General features: G+C 57.1%; 3 protein-coding genes and 2 non-coding genes across 5 annotated transcripts; 4 read left to right on the top strand and 1 right to left on the bottom strand.

Annotated features, from left to right (window-relative positions):
- Positions 1-1,012: 1,012 nt before the first annotated feature.
- Positions 1,013-4,909, top strand: PPAN (peter pan homolog). The gene is made up of 12 exons (XM_036849175.1): positions 1,013-1,101; positions 1,190-1,360; positions 1,875-1,976; positions 2,169-2,219; positions 2,327-2,497; positions 3,176-3,252; positions 3,444-3,551; positions 3,660-3,783; positions 3,877-3,955; positions 4,075-4,204; positions 4,278-4,444; positions 4,534-4,909. The coding sequence occupies exons 1-12, from the start codon at positions 1,084-1,086 to the stop codon at positions 4,743-4,745; spliced, it is 1,410 nt and encodes a 469-aa protein (XP_036705070.1). The 5' UTR covers positions 1,013-1,083; the 3' UTR covers positions 4,746-4,909.
- Positions 2,021-2,106, top strand: LOC118893730. Its single transcript, XR_005019578.1, has one exon. It is a non-coding gene; the product is annotated as a small nucleolar RNA SNORD105 (small nucleolar RNA).
- Positions 3,285-3,364, top strand: LOC118893735. Its single transcript, XR_005019583.1, has one exon. It is a non-coding gene; the product is annotated as a small nucleolar RNA U105B (small nucleolar RNA).
- Positions 4,910-5,249: 340 nt separating the features above from the next.
- On the top strand, positions 5,250-8,273 carry P2RY11 (purinergic receptor P2Y11). The gene is given in 3 exon segments (XM_036849176.1): positions 5,250-5,315; positions 6,967-8,021; positions 8,023-8,273. Coding segments are annotated over 3 exon segments (1,173 nt in total). The 5' UTR covers positions 5,250-5,287; the 3' UTR covers positions 8,113-8,273.
- Positions 8,274-8,380: 107 nt separating this feature from the next.
- EIF3G (eukaryotic translation initiation factor 3 subunit G) lies at positions 8,381-12,817 on the bottom strand. Its single transcript, XM_036849080.1, has 11 exons — positions 12,728-12,817; positions 12,542-12,588; positions 11,963-12,046; positions 11,760-11,848; positions 11,550-11,609; positions 10,471-10,575; positions 10,185-10,374; positions 9,289-9,396; positions 9,038-9,174; positions 8,845-8,951; positions 8,381-8,495 (listed from the first exon to the last, which is right to left on the bottom strand). The coding sequence occupies exons 1-11, from the start codon at positions 12,745-12,747 to the stop codon at positions 8,480-8,482; spliced, it is 963 nt and encodes a 320-aa protein (XP_036704975.1). The 5' UTR covers positions 12,748-12,817; the 3' UTR covers positions 8,381-8,479.
- Between the last annotated feature and the right edge of the window lie 2,751 nt (positions 12,818-15,568).

Genomic DNA, 15,568 nt, shown 5'->3' with positions numbered 1-15,568 from the left:
CCCATTGGCAGCAGAGAGAGAAGAAACCTCATAAGTCAAGGAGAGGGGATGACAGGAGGGAGAGAGAGTCAGAGAGACAGAGAAGGAGAAACGTCTGGGAGATCGGGAGAGAGATGGGAGATGGGGGTAGAGATGAGAAGAGAGAAATGGGGATAGGGACAGAGAGAGAGAGAGGAGAAAGATGGAAACTTACAGATGATGAAGGAGACAATTTTTGGCAAGGACAGAGCTGGGGAGAGGGAGACAGAGACAGGGAGAAGACAGGGATGGGGACGGGGAGACAGAAGGGGGCAGAGGAGAAAGAATTGGAGTGGGGAGACAGATAGGAGAGGGGAGGCAAAGGGTGGGGAGACAAATGGGGGAGGGGAGGCAAATGGGGAGGGGAGACAGATGGGGGAAGGAAACAGATGGAACAGGGGATGTTGGGGGATCTCTTCCCCCCACCCGAAGGTTCTGGGGAAGAAGCCAGAGGCCTGAGGCCAAGGCTGGGGCTTTGAGCGGAAACTGGGAGGGGGTGAATTATTCACGAAGCTCCCGCCTTGCTCTGAATTTCCAGAAGGTGATGTGGAATTTCCATCCCTCAGCCCGTCCGCAGACAGGGCCCCCGCGGGGGACAGCCGGTCCTCAGGAGCTGGAGCCCAGATGTGTAACTGCCAAGGTGCTATCCCCTTCTCAGGCCCCCAAGTGCCTGGCGCCAGTGTGCCAAGTATTGTGCATACATCATCTCTCTTAACTCGCGGGTCAGAGAGGAAATGATGATCCTCCTCACTTTGGGATACTTTAGGAGCCTTGGAATGGAGAACGTGTGTCTCAAAATCGCACAGCTGGTGGAAATGGCGGAGGCGGGATTCGAACCCACGGCTCATTTCGAACCGTGCCCCCCACCCCGGTTTCCACAGAAACAGGCACCAGGTGTCTCCATAGCAACCCCTCCGAGGAGGTTTCCCGCGACCTGGTGCGCATGCCCATGTGGTGACGTCATCACGCAGCGGCCCCTCACGCAATCGCCTCGCCGGCGCCGGAAGTGAGCTGTGCGGCGCCGGAAGCAGCCAGCAGAAGAGACCTCGAGGAAGAAACGGTGGCATGGGGCAGTCGGGGCGGGTGAGGCGCGGCGGCCGGGAAAGTGGGCAGCGCGGGCGGGGTCCCGGCGGTGGCCGCGGTGCTCACCTCTCGCCTCTCGCCCCCGCAGTCCCGGCACCAGAAGCGGGCGCGCGCCCAGGCGCACCTCCGCAACCTCGAGGCCTATGCCGCACAGCCGCACTCTTTCGTGTTCGCTCGGGGCCGCACAGGTCGCAGCGTCCGACAGCTCAGCCTGGACTTGCGGCGGGTCATGGAGCCGCTCACCGCCACCCGCCTGCAGGTCTGCATCGCCCAGCCCACCTCCACCCGTCGTGGGCCCCGTCTTCTGCGGGGGTGGCTCCATCCTCGAAACCGCGCGAGGCCTCAGTCTCCCTGGCCGGAGAAAGGAACCCTTATGGGGACCATCGTGCCTGCCTCTCAGGGCTCTGAGTGGCAGCAGCGAGGGCGAGCAGATGAACGCACCCAGCTTGGCTGGGTGCCTAGGGCTGGTGGTTAAGAGGGGATTCTGGAATCAGCAAAGCTGGCTTCTCTCAAAGGCCTCGATCAAGTTACTTAACCTGTCTGGGCCTCAGTTGGCTCATCTGCAAAATGTGGTGACACACAGTGTCGAGGGACAGAGGCGGTGCTCATATTCAAGTCTGACTGGCTGTAGAAGCCAAGAGCATTCCACTCTTCTCTCCTCCCCCCTTCCTCCGAGGATTAAATGCAAGAAAGGGCATAACAGCTTAAGCGTATAGGCTTTGCTCAATAAGGGGATATCAGTGATCATCCCTTTTTATTTTTGTTGTTTCTAGATTCGAAAGAAAAACTCTCTGAAAGATTGTGTAGCAGTGGCTGGGCCCCTTGGGGTCACACACTTCCTGATCTTGAGCAAAACGGAGACCAGTGTCTACTTTGTGAGTGGATGCTCTCACCCCTCACTCCCCCACCCCCTCCTCCTCCCCCAGCTCTCATGATGACCCCTTGTGCCTCTGAGCTGCCGTGATTCTGGCTTCAAAGTAAACGCTCTGAAGAGATGGGCAGAGGTTCCCATTCCCCTTGCTCCCTAGTTGGACACCTCGACCTTCACTGATCCTTTTTTTCTGTAGAAGCTGATGCGCCTCCCGGGAGGCCCTACCTTAACCTTCCGGATCAACAAGGTAAGGACTAGAGGTGGTATGAGGCCTCCGAGGGGTAGGAGCTGGCTTTGGGGATTGCCCCAGCCACGTGTGCTTGGCGGTCACCCACTCGTCACCCTGTCCGGCAGTACACCTTGGTGCGTGATGTGGTTTCTTCGCTGCGACGTCACCGCATGCACGAGCAGCAGTTTGCCCACCCTCCCCTCCTGGTGCTCAACAGCTTTGGCCCCCACGGCATGCACGTGAAGCTCATGGCCACCATGTTCCAGAACCTGTTCCCCTCCATCAACGTGCACAAGGTGGGCTGGGCCAGGCGTGGTGGGGCAGGCAATAGTTACCATGCACAGGCCCTTGGGTTGATTGCTCAGTCTTCACCTCCTAGCACTGAGGCTGAGAACTCCGGGTTCTGGGGTCGAATCCCACTCATAACGTTCTGTGACACTGGGCAAGAGGCTTCCCCCGTGAGCTGCCATCCCATCTGGCAGGTGGAAAACGATGCCCATAGTGCTTTATTTCCTAAATGCGCGTTGAATGCGATCTAAGTAGAGTAGCGTGTATTGTGGCTCCATTTTACAGAGGGGGAAACTGAGGCTTACAGAGGTGAAGTCACTAGTCTCAGGTCAGATACGAGGGACAAGAAGGCAGGACCAGATTTTTAAAATCTGTCTGGCTGCAGAGCCCGTGCTTCTAATCCCTGGCACCAGTGGATCTCAAATTAGCCTTGTTAGATGCCAGTCACCAGGAAGTCCGGTGTCAACGGCCTCAGTGGGCCCCGGAACCAGGATTTCTAGCCAATGTCCAGGGAGCCCACAGACACCAATTGCAGCCCCATCCATCCCTGCAGTGCTGTCAGCACTCCGTGCCCTTTTACTGTGAAGTTTCAGGAGTGCAGCCATAGCCGGGGCTTGGCATGGGCTGCAGCACACAGTGGGGCCTGGGTGCAGCTCATGTGGTGCCGTGCCTTCTCTCCCGTCCAGGTGAACCTGAACACCATCAAGCGCTGCCTTCTCATCAACTACAACCCTGACTCCCAGGAGCTGGATTTCCGCCATTAGTGAGTCTGGGGTGGGGTGGCAGGTGTGGCCCCGCTCTTCGGCCGATGACAGCACGGCTGCTGAGCCTCTGTGATTGCTTAATTTCAAAGTACACGCTCTGATGGACCGTGGAAAGGGTTGGTGGGGGGTGGAGCTGACGCGCGACCCCATGGCTCCTGACCCCCGTTCTCCCTCGCTCTGACCCCTGCAGTAGCATCAGAGTTGTCCCTGTGGGTGCAAGTCGTGGGATGAAGAAACTTCTTCAGGAGAAGTTCCCCAACATGAGTCGCTTGCAGGACGTCAGTGAGCTGCTGGCCACGTGAGGAGGGCTCAGGGTGGGGGTGGGGGGCCACCGCACACCAGCGGGCCCCAGAGCTGTCCCAGGAACCTGGGATCCCCTGCTGAGCCCCGTGTGTGCCCTGCACAGGGGCGCAGGGCTGTCCGAGAGTGAAGCGGAGCCGGACGGCGAGCACAATATCACGGAGCTGCCCCAGGCCGTGGCAGGACGCGGCAACATGCGGGCCCAGCAGAGCGCCGTGCGGCTCACCGAGGTGAGGCCCAGCCCGGGGCAGGCCCGGTGGCTTCCCCCGGTCTCAAGGAGGGACTGACACACCCTCCCCCACCCGCCTCCCGCGTTCCTCCAGATCGGGCCTCGGATGACACTGCAGCTCATCAAGATCCAGGAGGGTGTAGGAGAAGGGAACGTGCTGTTCCACAGTTTTGGTGAGGACGGGGCTGGAGGGGCAGCGGGGTCTGAGGCCTGATCGATGGTGGGTCTCAAGGTGCTGGGGGGCTCACCTGGATCTTGGTGAAGGTCTCAGTGGCTGTCTCTTCCCATTTAGTGCACAAAACAGAGGAGGAACTGCAGGCCATCCTGGCAGCCAAGGAGGAGAAGCTGCAGCTCAAGGCCCAGAGGCAGGACCAGCAGGCCCAGAACGTTCAGCGCAAGCGAGAGCGGCGAGAGGCCCACAAGTGTGTGGTCACCAGGCGGATGAGGCGGCGTCCCGGGCGCAGGCTGCCACGTTGACCAATGTTCCTCCTCCAGGAAGAAGAGCCTGGCGGGCATGAAGCGGGCACAGGCAGAGGCTGATGGGGACAGTGATGCAGAGGACCCCGGGGCCCCTCCAGAGGCAGAGCGGGTCAGCCAGCAAGAGGAAGAGGAGGATGCGGCCGAGTATTTCCGCCGGGCTGTGGGCGCGGAGCCTGATGAGGGTGTGTGGCGGGCAGGGGTCGGTGTAGCTGGCACCGTGGGCTTGTCTGTCCCTGTGCCCTGCTGGCCCTGACACAGTCTCTTCCCACAGACATGTTCCCAAAGGCAGCCAAGTGGAGGCGGCCTGCCGGGCCCCCAGGCAAGAAGCGACGGGTAAACGAACGGAAGCCAGACCGAGGCAGTGACCGGAGGCCTCCGAAGGCCAAGGGCAGACGCCCGGGGGCCCAGGCCAAGGTGGGACCCAGAGGGGCTGCCCGGGACCACAGGCGAGGCCGACCATGGCCACCTAAGAGAGTAGCCTGAGGCCAAGCCTGGGTGGCAGGTGGAATGCCCCAGATTGGGGCCTGAGAAATGCTGCCCTGGGCTCCCCACCTCCTGGGCCTCCAGGTGCAGCCCTCGGTTTCCTTTCATAAAGGAGAACTGTTTTCCTAACCTCCCCCTCTAATAAACCGATTTCTCATGAGTCTTAGTCTGCGCTTGAAATGGTGGGCCTGGTTTCTGCCCGAAGCCTGGGCCTATTTCCCCGACCCTGGGCAGTGGAAGTGCAGGGCCTTGTTTCACAGGCAAGGGTAACGGGCAGATTTGACCCTGCTTTGGTGCCTTGGGGTCCTGGGCCCCTCCCCCAGCCTACCAAGGGCCCCCGCAAGCAGATGGGCCAGCTCTGGAGGATTGGGTGTCATGAGGAAGGAAACTGGGGGTGGAAGTGAGGCGTGTGCCCAGACGCGCTCTGCAGGCTGAAGGAGGTGCTGCTGGGAAGGGAAGGGGAGGGGCCGGCAGCGCTGCTGGAAGCTCAACAAAGGACCGTGCGCAGCACAGCACACGGGCTGCAGACCCAGAGGCAGGCCATGCGGGCCACGGCCACCACCACCTCGGGTGAGGAGCCAGCGCTGCGGGGTCAGTTGAGCCAGGCACACATCCAGGGTCATGGGGGTGGAGGCGGCCGGCTCCTGGAAGGCAGAGGGGAGGAGGGTTAAGAATCATGTCTGGACCGACTTCCTCCCAGGGTGGAGGGATGGGATGGGAAGGCAGAAGTGAGAGTGGGGTAACTGACCCGGTCAGGGAAGGGGTACGTGCGCCTCGCACAGAGCTCCTGGCCAGCCTGCTGGACCAACTGGGAACAGGCCAATTCTCAAGTTGGAAAGTTGAGGCTGAGTGGGGTGTGTGAAGGGTCAACTGCAGAGCTCAGCTTTCCCCCAGCACTGCTTAGTCCCAGGTGCTCTTCTGGGCACTGGGAAGCCAGTAGCAGGGCACTGCCCCACCCTCAGGAGGGAACATTCTGGGGATTTTTCTTACAGTGATCAGATGGAGGTGCAAGCTGTGGCAAAAAAATAAGCAGGGTAGGGGACCAAGGGTGTAGTCACAATGTTAGAGTGGTCTCAGGTCCTCTCTCAGGACCAGACCAGGAGGTGGTGAGTGGGACAGCCTTAAGGATGCCTGTTGCCTGTGACTCATCCAGTGCAAAGGCCCTGAGGCAGGCTGTGCCTTAAGGAACAGCCAGAACACCATGGTCACAGGGAGCTGGGAGTGGGAAATGAGAGAGCCAGTGGGGTGGGAGGGATAGCTCCTGCAGGGCCTTGTGCGAAAAGGGGAGCGCTGGCTTTTCCTCCACGTGAGGAGGAAGCCGGGGAGGGCTGGGAGGATAGGGATGTGACCTGTCTCAGGTGCCCTTTGGAGGCTGTGAGAGAACAGATGGGTGAGGGCCAGAGCAGGGAGACCCGAGTGGGGCCAACAGGTAGATGGTGGGGGCTGGACTTGGGTGACACTAAGGGGGTGACAGACAGATCAGACTTGGAGTTGTGTAGTGGGGTGGGACACTCCCCTGGGCTCCCTCTCCTCCACCCCAGGCCCCGATGGCTCTGGGTGGTCACTGCCAGGTTACATGCATCCCTGCTTCTTTTTCTTTACTTTTATTATTATTTATTTATTTATTTATTTGGCTGCGTTGGGTCTTCATTGCTGTGCACGGGGTTTCTCTAGTTGTGGCGAGTGGGGGCCACTCTTCCTTGCGGTGCGCGGCCTTCTCATTGCGGTGGCTTCTTTTGTTGTAGAGCACGGACTCTAGGCATGCAGGCTTCAGTAGCTGTGGCTTGTGGGCTCTAGAGTGCAGGCTCAGTAGTTGTGGTGCACGGGCTTAGTTGCTCTGCGGCATGTGGGATCTTCCCGGACCAGGGATCGAACCCGTGTCCCCTGCATTGGCAGGTGGATTCTTAACCACTGCGCCACCAGGGAAGCCTGCGTCCCTGGTTCTTGCTCCAGCTGGTTCTTGATGGTGCGGGACACAGAGAGAGCCTGAATGAAGGACTCTGTGCTTCTCACCTCTCTGGGCCTCTTCGTACAGATTCCCTCTGTACGAAGGAGCTGTGGTTGGCCCCCGCTCCTGGGTGTGTAAAAGTACTCAGCGGAAGTATGCCCACAAAGGGCTCCTGGCGCACAGTCGGTACGGGTGCCACAGTGTTTCCGACTCTGAAGGCGGCGGGAGCCGTGGTCAGGGACGGGGCTGATGCAGCAACGCTCTCTGCTCCAGGTCCCACACGCTGCCCAGCCAACTTCTCAGCGGCTGCTGACCACATCCTCAGCGGCTTCCAGGACTTTCTGTGGCCCATGCTGGTGGCTGTGTTTCTGGTGGCCTTGGCTGGCAACAGCCTGGCCCTGTACCGCTTCTGCACCCAGGAGCATCGCCCTTGGCACCCAGCCGTGATCTTCTCAGCCCAGCTGGCAGTCAGTGACCTGCTCTACGCCCTGACGCTGCCCCCGCTGGCCGCCTACTTCTACCCACCCAAACACTGGCGCTACGGGGAGGCTGCCTGCCGCCTGGAGCGCTTCCTCTTCACCTGCAACCTGCTGGGCAGCGTCATCTTCATCAGCTGCATCAGCCTCAACCGCTACCTGGGCATTGTCCACCCCTTCTTCACCCACAGCCAACTGCGGCCCAAGCACGCCTGGGCCATCAGCGCTGCTGGCTGGGCACTGGCGGCCCTGCTGGCCGCACCCACGCTCAGCTTCTCCCACCTGAGTGAGCCACGGCAGAAAGGCAAGTGCACTGTGGACAGGCCTGATGCCTGCATCAAGTGCCTGGGGACAGCAGATGACAACCAGCTTGAGGCCTACAGGGTCTACAGCCTGGCACTTGTGGCACTGGGCTGCGGCCTGCCACTGCTGCTCAGCCTGGTGACCTACGGCGCCCTCGGGCAGGCCGTGCAGCAGAGCCACGGCATGACAGCGGCCAACAAGCTGCGCGTGATGGTGCTGGTGGCCAGTGGCATTGCCCTCTACGCCAGTTCCTATGTGCCCTACTACGTCACGGGGGTGCTCAACGTGTATGCCCGGCAGCGCTGGAGAGCCCTCTGCCCAGGCTTTGCAAGTGTGGACCAGGCTAAGGCGGCGCTGGGCTGGAGGACGTACGTGGCCCACCAGATAACACGGGGCCTCGTTTCCCTGGCCATCTGCGTACACCCGCTGCTCTACATGGCTGTGGTGCCCAGCCTGTACTGCTGCCGCCGACGCTGCCCTGGCTGCGGGCAGGGGCAGGCCCCAGAGAACGTGGAGTACTCCGGCCAAGCCCTACCCCTCAATGTCACAAGCCACCCCCAAAACCTCGGGGCCCCAGTCCCGAGTTGAGCCCGTGACCTGGCCCATCTTCAGGCCCCCTCCTCATCACGAGACACTGTGACCCAGCAGCAGAATGGAGGCTGAGAGCGCAGCAGGCCCCTGGCTCTGATCCCCCAAGAGGCCCTAAGCCAAAACTTCCTCCCCAAAGAAAGGCCTATAGTGGGACCAGGGAGCGCCCAAGCCAGAGCAGCAGGAATTGCCACCCAGAGCAGTAACCCCGGGCAGGGCCAGGGAGCAAACCCACAACGGGGGGAGGGAGGGGGGGAGGGGGCCTGGCCCCGCCCACCACAGTGTGAGTGACGTCTGCGAATAAATGGAACAGCACAGGGTGATGCAGACCTTTTATTGCCCTCGGAGCCCCCTGCTTCCGGAGGCTGCCCTCCGTCGCTAAGGATCCCGGGGCTGGGGGCCGAGCAGCAGCAGCCGGCTTAGTTGGTTGACGGCCTGGAGAGGGAAACACAAGGTGGCTGAGGATGGGACGTACGGGGGCTTCAGACCCCTAAGGGAATCCCAAGAGCCCCCCCTACACCCACACCACAGGGAACTCAACGGGGATGAGGGGGACGGGGCAGGACGAGACCGGGTGGCGGCGCAGAGCACGCGGTGAGCCAGACCGGCGGGAAGCAGCTGGCCCCGCCGCGCATGGGCTGTGCGCCCCTCCGTGAGAGGACAGTAAATGACCTGCGCCCCAGGACAGCCTTTGTGGCTGTTAACGTGGCCCGGGGCCTGCAGTCAGCCCGAGCGCCTGTGGGCCGCGACGCCGCAGGGGGGCGGGGGAAGGCAGGGGTCTCACTTGGCCCACTCGACGTTGAGGATGAGGTGGTCGTAGCCGAAGCCGGACACCCCGGCAATGGCGCGAGCGGCGTCCTCACGGCGGTGGAAGCTGATGAAGGCAAAGCCCTGGGGGAGGGGGAGGGGTCAGGGACGTTCAAGGCACAACTGGGACCGATGGACGACCCCTCCCCGCCCCCCAGCCGCCAGCCCACCTTGGACTGGCCGGTGGTCTTGTCCTTTGCCAGGTAGATGCGGGAGATGGAGCCGAAGGGCCGGAAGAGCTCCTGCAGGTCGGTCTCACGAGTGTCCTCGGACAGGTTGGTGACGCGGATGGTGGCGTTGTCGTCGGCTGGGCGGGCAAGGAGAGGCATCTGTAAGGGGCCGGCCCCGCCCGCGGGATAATCCCAGGGTGCAGGGAGGTGCCCACCCGCTGGCCCAGTGCCAGGTGCCCTCGCCACCTCACCTCTGCGGTTGGGCTGCATGGACTCCCCGCGGCGGCTGGCTCCATCCCGCAGGCTCGGAGGCACATACTTCCCCGTCTTGTTCTGAGTGGCCTGCACAGGCTCCAGCTCTGGAGACCAAACGCAAGGCCCAGTCAAGCCTCCCCCGCGCAGACCTGCCCCAGGATGCTGGCGGCTCCAGCCACGGCCCCGCCCAAGCACCATCTGTCAAACCACAGGTGATCGGTTGACTCCTTCAAGGCCTTGTGGTCACAACGACTTAAAGGTCACATGCAGGAAGCTGACACCGCCTAAACACCCTGCCGGTGGCACAAGAAGAGCGAGAGAACCCACAGGGGTTGACAGCAACGTCCAGCCTCACAACACACGGGAAGACAGGTACACAGGGTTACGGACAGCCCCCAGGTACCTGCCCCCGGGCAGGTGACAAGTGGCTGCACACACAAGTCATGGCTGTAGAGCTGTCCAGACTCAAACTCACCATCAGCAAATCACAGTCACCTGGGTGAGCCGCTCCTCGGTGTGGGCGCGCAAACACAGCGCACTCAAGGCAGGGAACTCACAGACACATCCGGGGAACAACCGTCTCCCCACCACTCACGGTGTATGCAGTCACACACGTGGCCGTGCCCACGAGCGGCTCTCACAGCCCCCAGTGAGGAGAGACAGGTGACGTCACCAGCAGTCAGAGCACCCACCTGCCCGTCTCTCTCACACAAACGAACGTGGCCTGTGGTCACAGCCTTGCAGTGCGGACGCTGCTGTGTGGGAGGCGACAGCCACCAGCAGTGGCGGTCCTGTTCAGACGCCAGCTGACGACCCACGACTCTCCCAGAGGCGCACACAATCTCCGTCCTCCACCCCACAGCCTGCCAGCCACATCCCCGGGCCCTGGCACCTCCGGGCAGCTTCTCCTTCTCGCCAGTGGACAGGCCCAGCTGCTCGGCCAGCTCCTTCTGCATGGGCCCCAGCGTGTCCTTGTAGGGGCAGCGGGTGGTCCAGTGGTCGCCCTTGCAGATTCGGCAGGACACGATCTTCTGGCCCTTGAGCTTGTTCATCGGGTCCTCCTCTTCCTGGCAGTTCAGATCCTGGCGGGGCAGGTCGGAGCAGCTCAGACTGGGCTGGCACAGCCCCGACACCACCACCACCCTGGCCACAGGCCCCCGGCCTCTTGGCCCACTTACCTCTTTGCTGGTGATGAATGTCATGGATACATCATCGCTGACGGTGGTGGTGGCCACATTGGGCCCTGGTGGGTCAAACTCTGAGTTCCCAAACTTCTTCCAGTTCTGAGCTCAGGGCGGGATAGGGGACAGGTCAGGGCAAGGACAAATGGGACCCCCTCCACTGGCACCCTAGACTTACAAGTGCCACCTCCAGGGTGTCTGGGCCTTGAACCCCACTCACCACCCTCCCCAAATGCTCCTCAAAGCAGTGGTGATGACAGTTCCTGTTCCCTGAGTGCCTGCCAGGCCCTAGCTTCACGCCAGCTCCAGGAGGAGAGGGCAGCTCTCAGCCCCATGTTCCAGATGAGAGAACTGAGGCTCAGGGGGGAAACAGCTCCACAGCCAACAGCTCCTGGTGGGGGCCGTGCAGGTGGTGGACCAGCTCCCACCATGGAGTGATGCTCAGGGGTGTGCAGGGTCACCCAGACTTCCAGGGGCCTTGAGCTAATTAAACAACCTGAACCTCAACTTCCTCCCCTATAAAAAAGGGACCACAATGCTCCCCACACCTCCCCGGAACGCTACGGGGACTGAATGAGAAAATAATTCCTGCAAGGCACCTGGGTCTAACACAGAGAAAGTACGCAGGTAACTGTGCCAAATGTATTTATTGCTATCACTTCTTCTGCTATGACAACCACCTGAGGGGAAGGCTTGGCTCTGTTCCTCCTGGTAGACAACCCAAGAGGAGTAAGAATCAACCCCACCCACTGCTGCACCTGCTGGACTTTTCAGGGCCCCCAGAGAGTGCAAACAGGCCTCAGTTCTGCTCCAGTAAAACAAGTACAAACAGTTAAACCCCACTTCTAAAAATAAAGGTACCGGGGAAAAGGATTCCGATCTTTCTCTGAGTCAGCCCTGAAGGCGCCCCCAAGACAGGAGGAGAAGGGTCTTACCTTCCTCCTTTTTTTTTTATTCTTTTTTTGGCCACACTACGCGGCATGCGGGATCTTAGTTCCCCGACCGGAGATCGAACCCATGCCTCCTGCAGTGGACGCGCAGAGCCCTAACCACTGGACCGCGAGGGAAGTGCTTACCTTCCTCCTTGCCACAGCCTTTGAGGCCTTCCGGGTCTCAATTCTGAAGGTGCGAACAATCTGTAGACAGAAGGGGAGACGTTTGGGCTTCCTGCTCCTCAAGGTTCCTGGGGCCAGGGGATCTTCCTCATCAATGCACCCAACACACAGCATTCTCTCCTTGTCCAAGTGCCCCAAAGCAAAAGGCACCCACCTCTTCCCCAGCCTCACCTTGAACTTCTTGCCATCCTCATCTATCTTGTACTCGGTCAGTGTCTTGATGTTTCCATTGATGACCTCCTTGGGAGGCGGCAGTGGAGCTGGGAGAGGGGAAAACACAAGAGGAACTGAGCCCTGGGGAATGGGGACCAGGCGGGAAGGCGGCGGCTGGGGAGAAGAGGCAGCCCAGGGATGGAGAGAAGTCTGTCACTCACCTCCCGGCAATAGTTCAGGCTCTGGGCTGGTATCCCCGGCGGCCAGAGGGATCCCCTTGAGGAGCTCGCTGGTGACACATTTGTCTGTGAAAGGGAGTGTAGGGAACAGAGATCAGATGGAGGGGCAGGAGCTCCCAAACCGAAATGGAGGGACCTTTGGGATGATGTCCGCACCAAGAGTTGAAAAAGGCGGGACCAAGGGCAGACGACTGGCCAGGAAGTGTCCTGGGATAGCCATCCGGGGACACAAAGCTGGCTGTAGTGACTTCCAGCAATGGCAAGCATAGGGGATCCCTGGCACCCGGGCGCTAGTACAAAGGCAGGAGGGAGGCTGTTACAACTTCCTCCCCGGAGAAGGGGAGCAGCTGTGCTGGTACCAAGGATTTGGGCGGTGGTATGGGAGGAAGAGGAACTGGAATTGGAGGTAGGCTGGCCCGGGTAAGGATGGCGCGGGGCAGGGGCTGGCCGTGAGGGGAGATGCAGGGTCAGACGGCGGTGCCAGGGTGGGGGATTGGAACAGGCAGCAGTGACGGCCTGGAGGGCTGGCTGTGGTGCTCCGGGGCGACAGGGCAGACTCACCGTCCTCTCCCTCCTCTTCCACCTGGTCGGCCCAACTGGGCTTCGAACTGCGGGGACAAGTTTGCCAGGAGGAGGGCTGGGTGAGGCGAGGCCTGGCTCCCGCGGCCTCGGCGCACCCAGGCTTCATAATACCCCCTAGAACGCCCAGTCCGCCTCCCAAGCCTCCCTCCATGACCCCAGACTCACTCAAAGTCTCCGGTCGGCATTGGAACGCCTTCTCCACGCAGCCCAAGCCTGGGCCCAAGACCGGAAGTGAGAGGAGCACGAGACTTCCGATTCCGCTGCCTAGAGCAGCCCGACCGCCGTGCTCCACAGCGCCCCCCTACGGACGGAGGTAGAGGCGCCGGCTGTGTGAGAGGCTGGGCGCTGGTACCCTGCTAGGTGGGTAAATAGAATCGCATCTCATTTACGTTTTTTAAAAAATTAAAAATTAATAATAACAACAAAGCTCAGTTATTGAGCTTTCACTGTTTGCAGGAACTGTGGGGAGAAATTATTATTTCCATTTTGCAGCTGAAGAAACCAAGGCTGGTCTTCCTTGTCTGGAAAGAGCTTTCCTGATTCAAATGATCAAGATGTCAAGTGGCCCCCTCAACCATTCTTCCTCCTTTGGTAACTTTTTTATTTTTAGCCGCGCCGCGGGGCTTACAGGATCTTAGTTCCCCAACCAGGGATCAAACCCGGGTCCCCTGAAGTGGAAGCGCAGAGTCCTAACCACTGGACCACCAGGAAATCCACAGTAACATTCTTGGCTCCCTGAAATGATCTTTTCCATTTACTTGTTTACTGTCCAGCTCTCCCTCTAGAGCATGCATTCTCAATGGGAGTGATACGGCTCCCAAGGGGGCCAAAACTAATTCTTGGGTGGCAAAAACAAAACAAAACAAAACAAAAAAACCTTAGACATGACAATGGCTTGTGGCCCTCCAAAGCCAACCCTCCCAGACAAAATCTTATTCCTAAACATTTAATTTCTGTTGTTAGGGAGAAATTAAATGTAATTAGATTAAAACTGATTTAAATTAAAGATAATTCCATTTTTCTCCTATAGAGAAGCAATAATGAAAAAAATAGTAAAAACTGCTGCAGACTGCTGCACAAAGCAGACATTTGCCTGCTTCGTTCATCTCTGGGTCCCCAGCACCCACAGGGTGTCTGAACTTAGTGCTCAATTAATGGGCATTTGGGATGGGGTAGGAACCATATTACAAAGGACTTTTTAAACTAGACTAAAGAGCATAGGCTCTTTATCCTGCAGGCTGTGGGGTGTGGGTGAGGTCACTGACATGTTTTGAGTGGTGACCCAATGTGACCAGATTTTCTTGTGAGAAAGGTTATTCTGGAAGCCTGTAGAGGATAGAGTGGAAAGGAATAAATTAGCAGGAGTCCAGGAAGGAGGCTGGGAAAGTAAGTAAATAAAGAGGGTGGTTGGGAATTCCCTGGCGTGCAGTGGTTAGGACTTCAAGCTTCCATTGCATAGGTCACAGTTTCGATCCCTAGTTGGAGAACTAAGATCCCACAAGCCATGCAGCGCCACCAAAAAAAAAAAAAAGACAGACAGAAAGAGAGTGTCCACACAGAAGAAACTATTATAAAGTTTGTACAGAGAGCCTATAAACATTTGTGCAAACTCACTCAAGTTTACTCCAAGGAGTGCAAAATCCAAACAATGTAGCAGATGGGCAAAACTGTAAAAAACTGATCTTATCCAATGGTAGCAAAGATGTAGAGAAAAAGACACTCCCACACTTTGTTAGTACGTGAAATTATGCAAACTCTTTGGATGGAATATTGACAACACCTACTAAAACTTAAATGCACATATGTATTTTCCTTTGAACTAGCTAATAATTCAACCTGTGAGAAAAACTTGTAAATGTATGCAAAGATGTGAGAATAAGCTATCTGGGCAGTATTGTTTATGATAGCAAAAACTAGCAATGCCTATCTGTCCGTTCATGGGGCTGGTTAAATAGATTAAGACATGCTATGCTCTAATCTATTAAATGCTATGCAGTCTTTAAGGAAGTAGGTCCCTTTATGGTCATGTTAAAAAATATATCTGAGGGACTTCCCTGGTGGTCAAGCGGTTAAGACTCCACGCTTCCAATGCGGGGCACATAGATTCGATCCCTGGTCAGGGAATTAAGATCCCACATGTCAGCACGGTGCGGCGAAAAAAAAAAAAAAAAAATATATATATATATATATATATATATATATATATATATATATATATATATATATGATAAGGAGAGAAAGCAAGATATAAAATGGCATATGCTATAGGAAACAATTTTTGTAAATCTTTAATAGCACATAGATATGTAGATATATGCAAACTATTTTTGGAAAAGAAATATCAAACTGTTGCTAAAGGATGCTTTGAGAGGAAGCCATTAGGAAAGAAAAGCTTATTTTTGGATTTTTCTGTTGTATTTAAAATTTTTATCATGTGATTTTTTTTGGTTTAAATATAAACATATACATAACTACAAAATTATACTTTGTATATTAATATATAACACACATTCATGTAATATATGCGAGATGTAACATATAAATGTATTTTAATATGTTTTTCATATCCAGGAACTTGCACTTCTTCTTCCAGGACTGGCCCAAGGAAATACACATCCAAGTGCACTAAATCATCTGTAAAAAAGTGTCCAGCACAGTGTGGCTTAAAGGATTGGAAAATTGAAAGCTGCACAACCATCATGATTAAGGGATCAGCTAAATGTCAGCCCACTCATATGAACACCACCCCTTGAGAGAAAACTGTGCCCATTTCTGGCTGCCCAGAAGGACGTTAACCACTAAACACTGATGCTTCTGGGTGTTTCAATTTGGCCTCATCTTTACAGGCATACTTCGTTTCATTGCGCTTTGCAGATTTTTTACCCGTTGAAGGTTTGTGGGAACCCTGTGTTGTCAGATAATGGTTAGCATTTTTAGCAATATTTTTAAATTAAGGCTTTTTTTTTTAAATTTTATTTATTTATTTATTTATTTTTGGCTGTGTTG

The sequence above is a fragment of the Balaenoptera musculus genome, chromosome 3, assembly GCF_009873245.2.
Source record: "Balaenoptera musculus isolate JJ_BM4_2016_0621 chromosome 3, mBalMus1.pri.v3, whole genome shotgun sequence".
Taxonomy (NCBI): domain Eukaryota; kingdom Metazoa; phylum Chordata; class Mammalia; order Artiodactyla; family Balaenopteridae; genus Balaenoptera; species Balaenoptera musculus.
Note: the sequence above shows the minus strand (reverse complement) of the source record. Positions and strands in the feature narration are given on the sequence as shown.

Excerpts from the sequence above, each read along its gene's own strand:
- PPAN (XM_036849175.1), top strand. Across the intron at positions 2,498-3,175 it reads CCTCCATCAACGTGCACAAG|GTGAACCTGAACACCATCAA; the intron begins GTGGGCTGGGCC and ends TCTCCCGTCCAG. Across the intron at positions 3,253-3,443 it reads GAGCTGGATTTCCGCCATTA|TAGCATCAGAGTTGTCCCTG; the intron begins GTGAGTCTGGGG and ends TGACCCCTGCAG.
- EIF3G (XM_036849080.1), bottom strand. The coding sequence starts at position 12,747 with ATGCCGACCGGAGACTTTGA. Across the intron at positions 12,047-12,541 it reads GGAAGAGGAGGGAGAGGACG|ACAAATGTGTCACCAGCGAG; the intron begins GTGAGTCTGCCC and ends TCCCTTTCACAG. Across the intron at positions 11,849-11,962 it reads GCCTGAACTATTGCCGGGAG|CTCCACTGCCGCCTCCCAAG; the intron begins GTGAGTGACAGA and ends CCCCTCTCCCAG.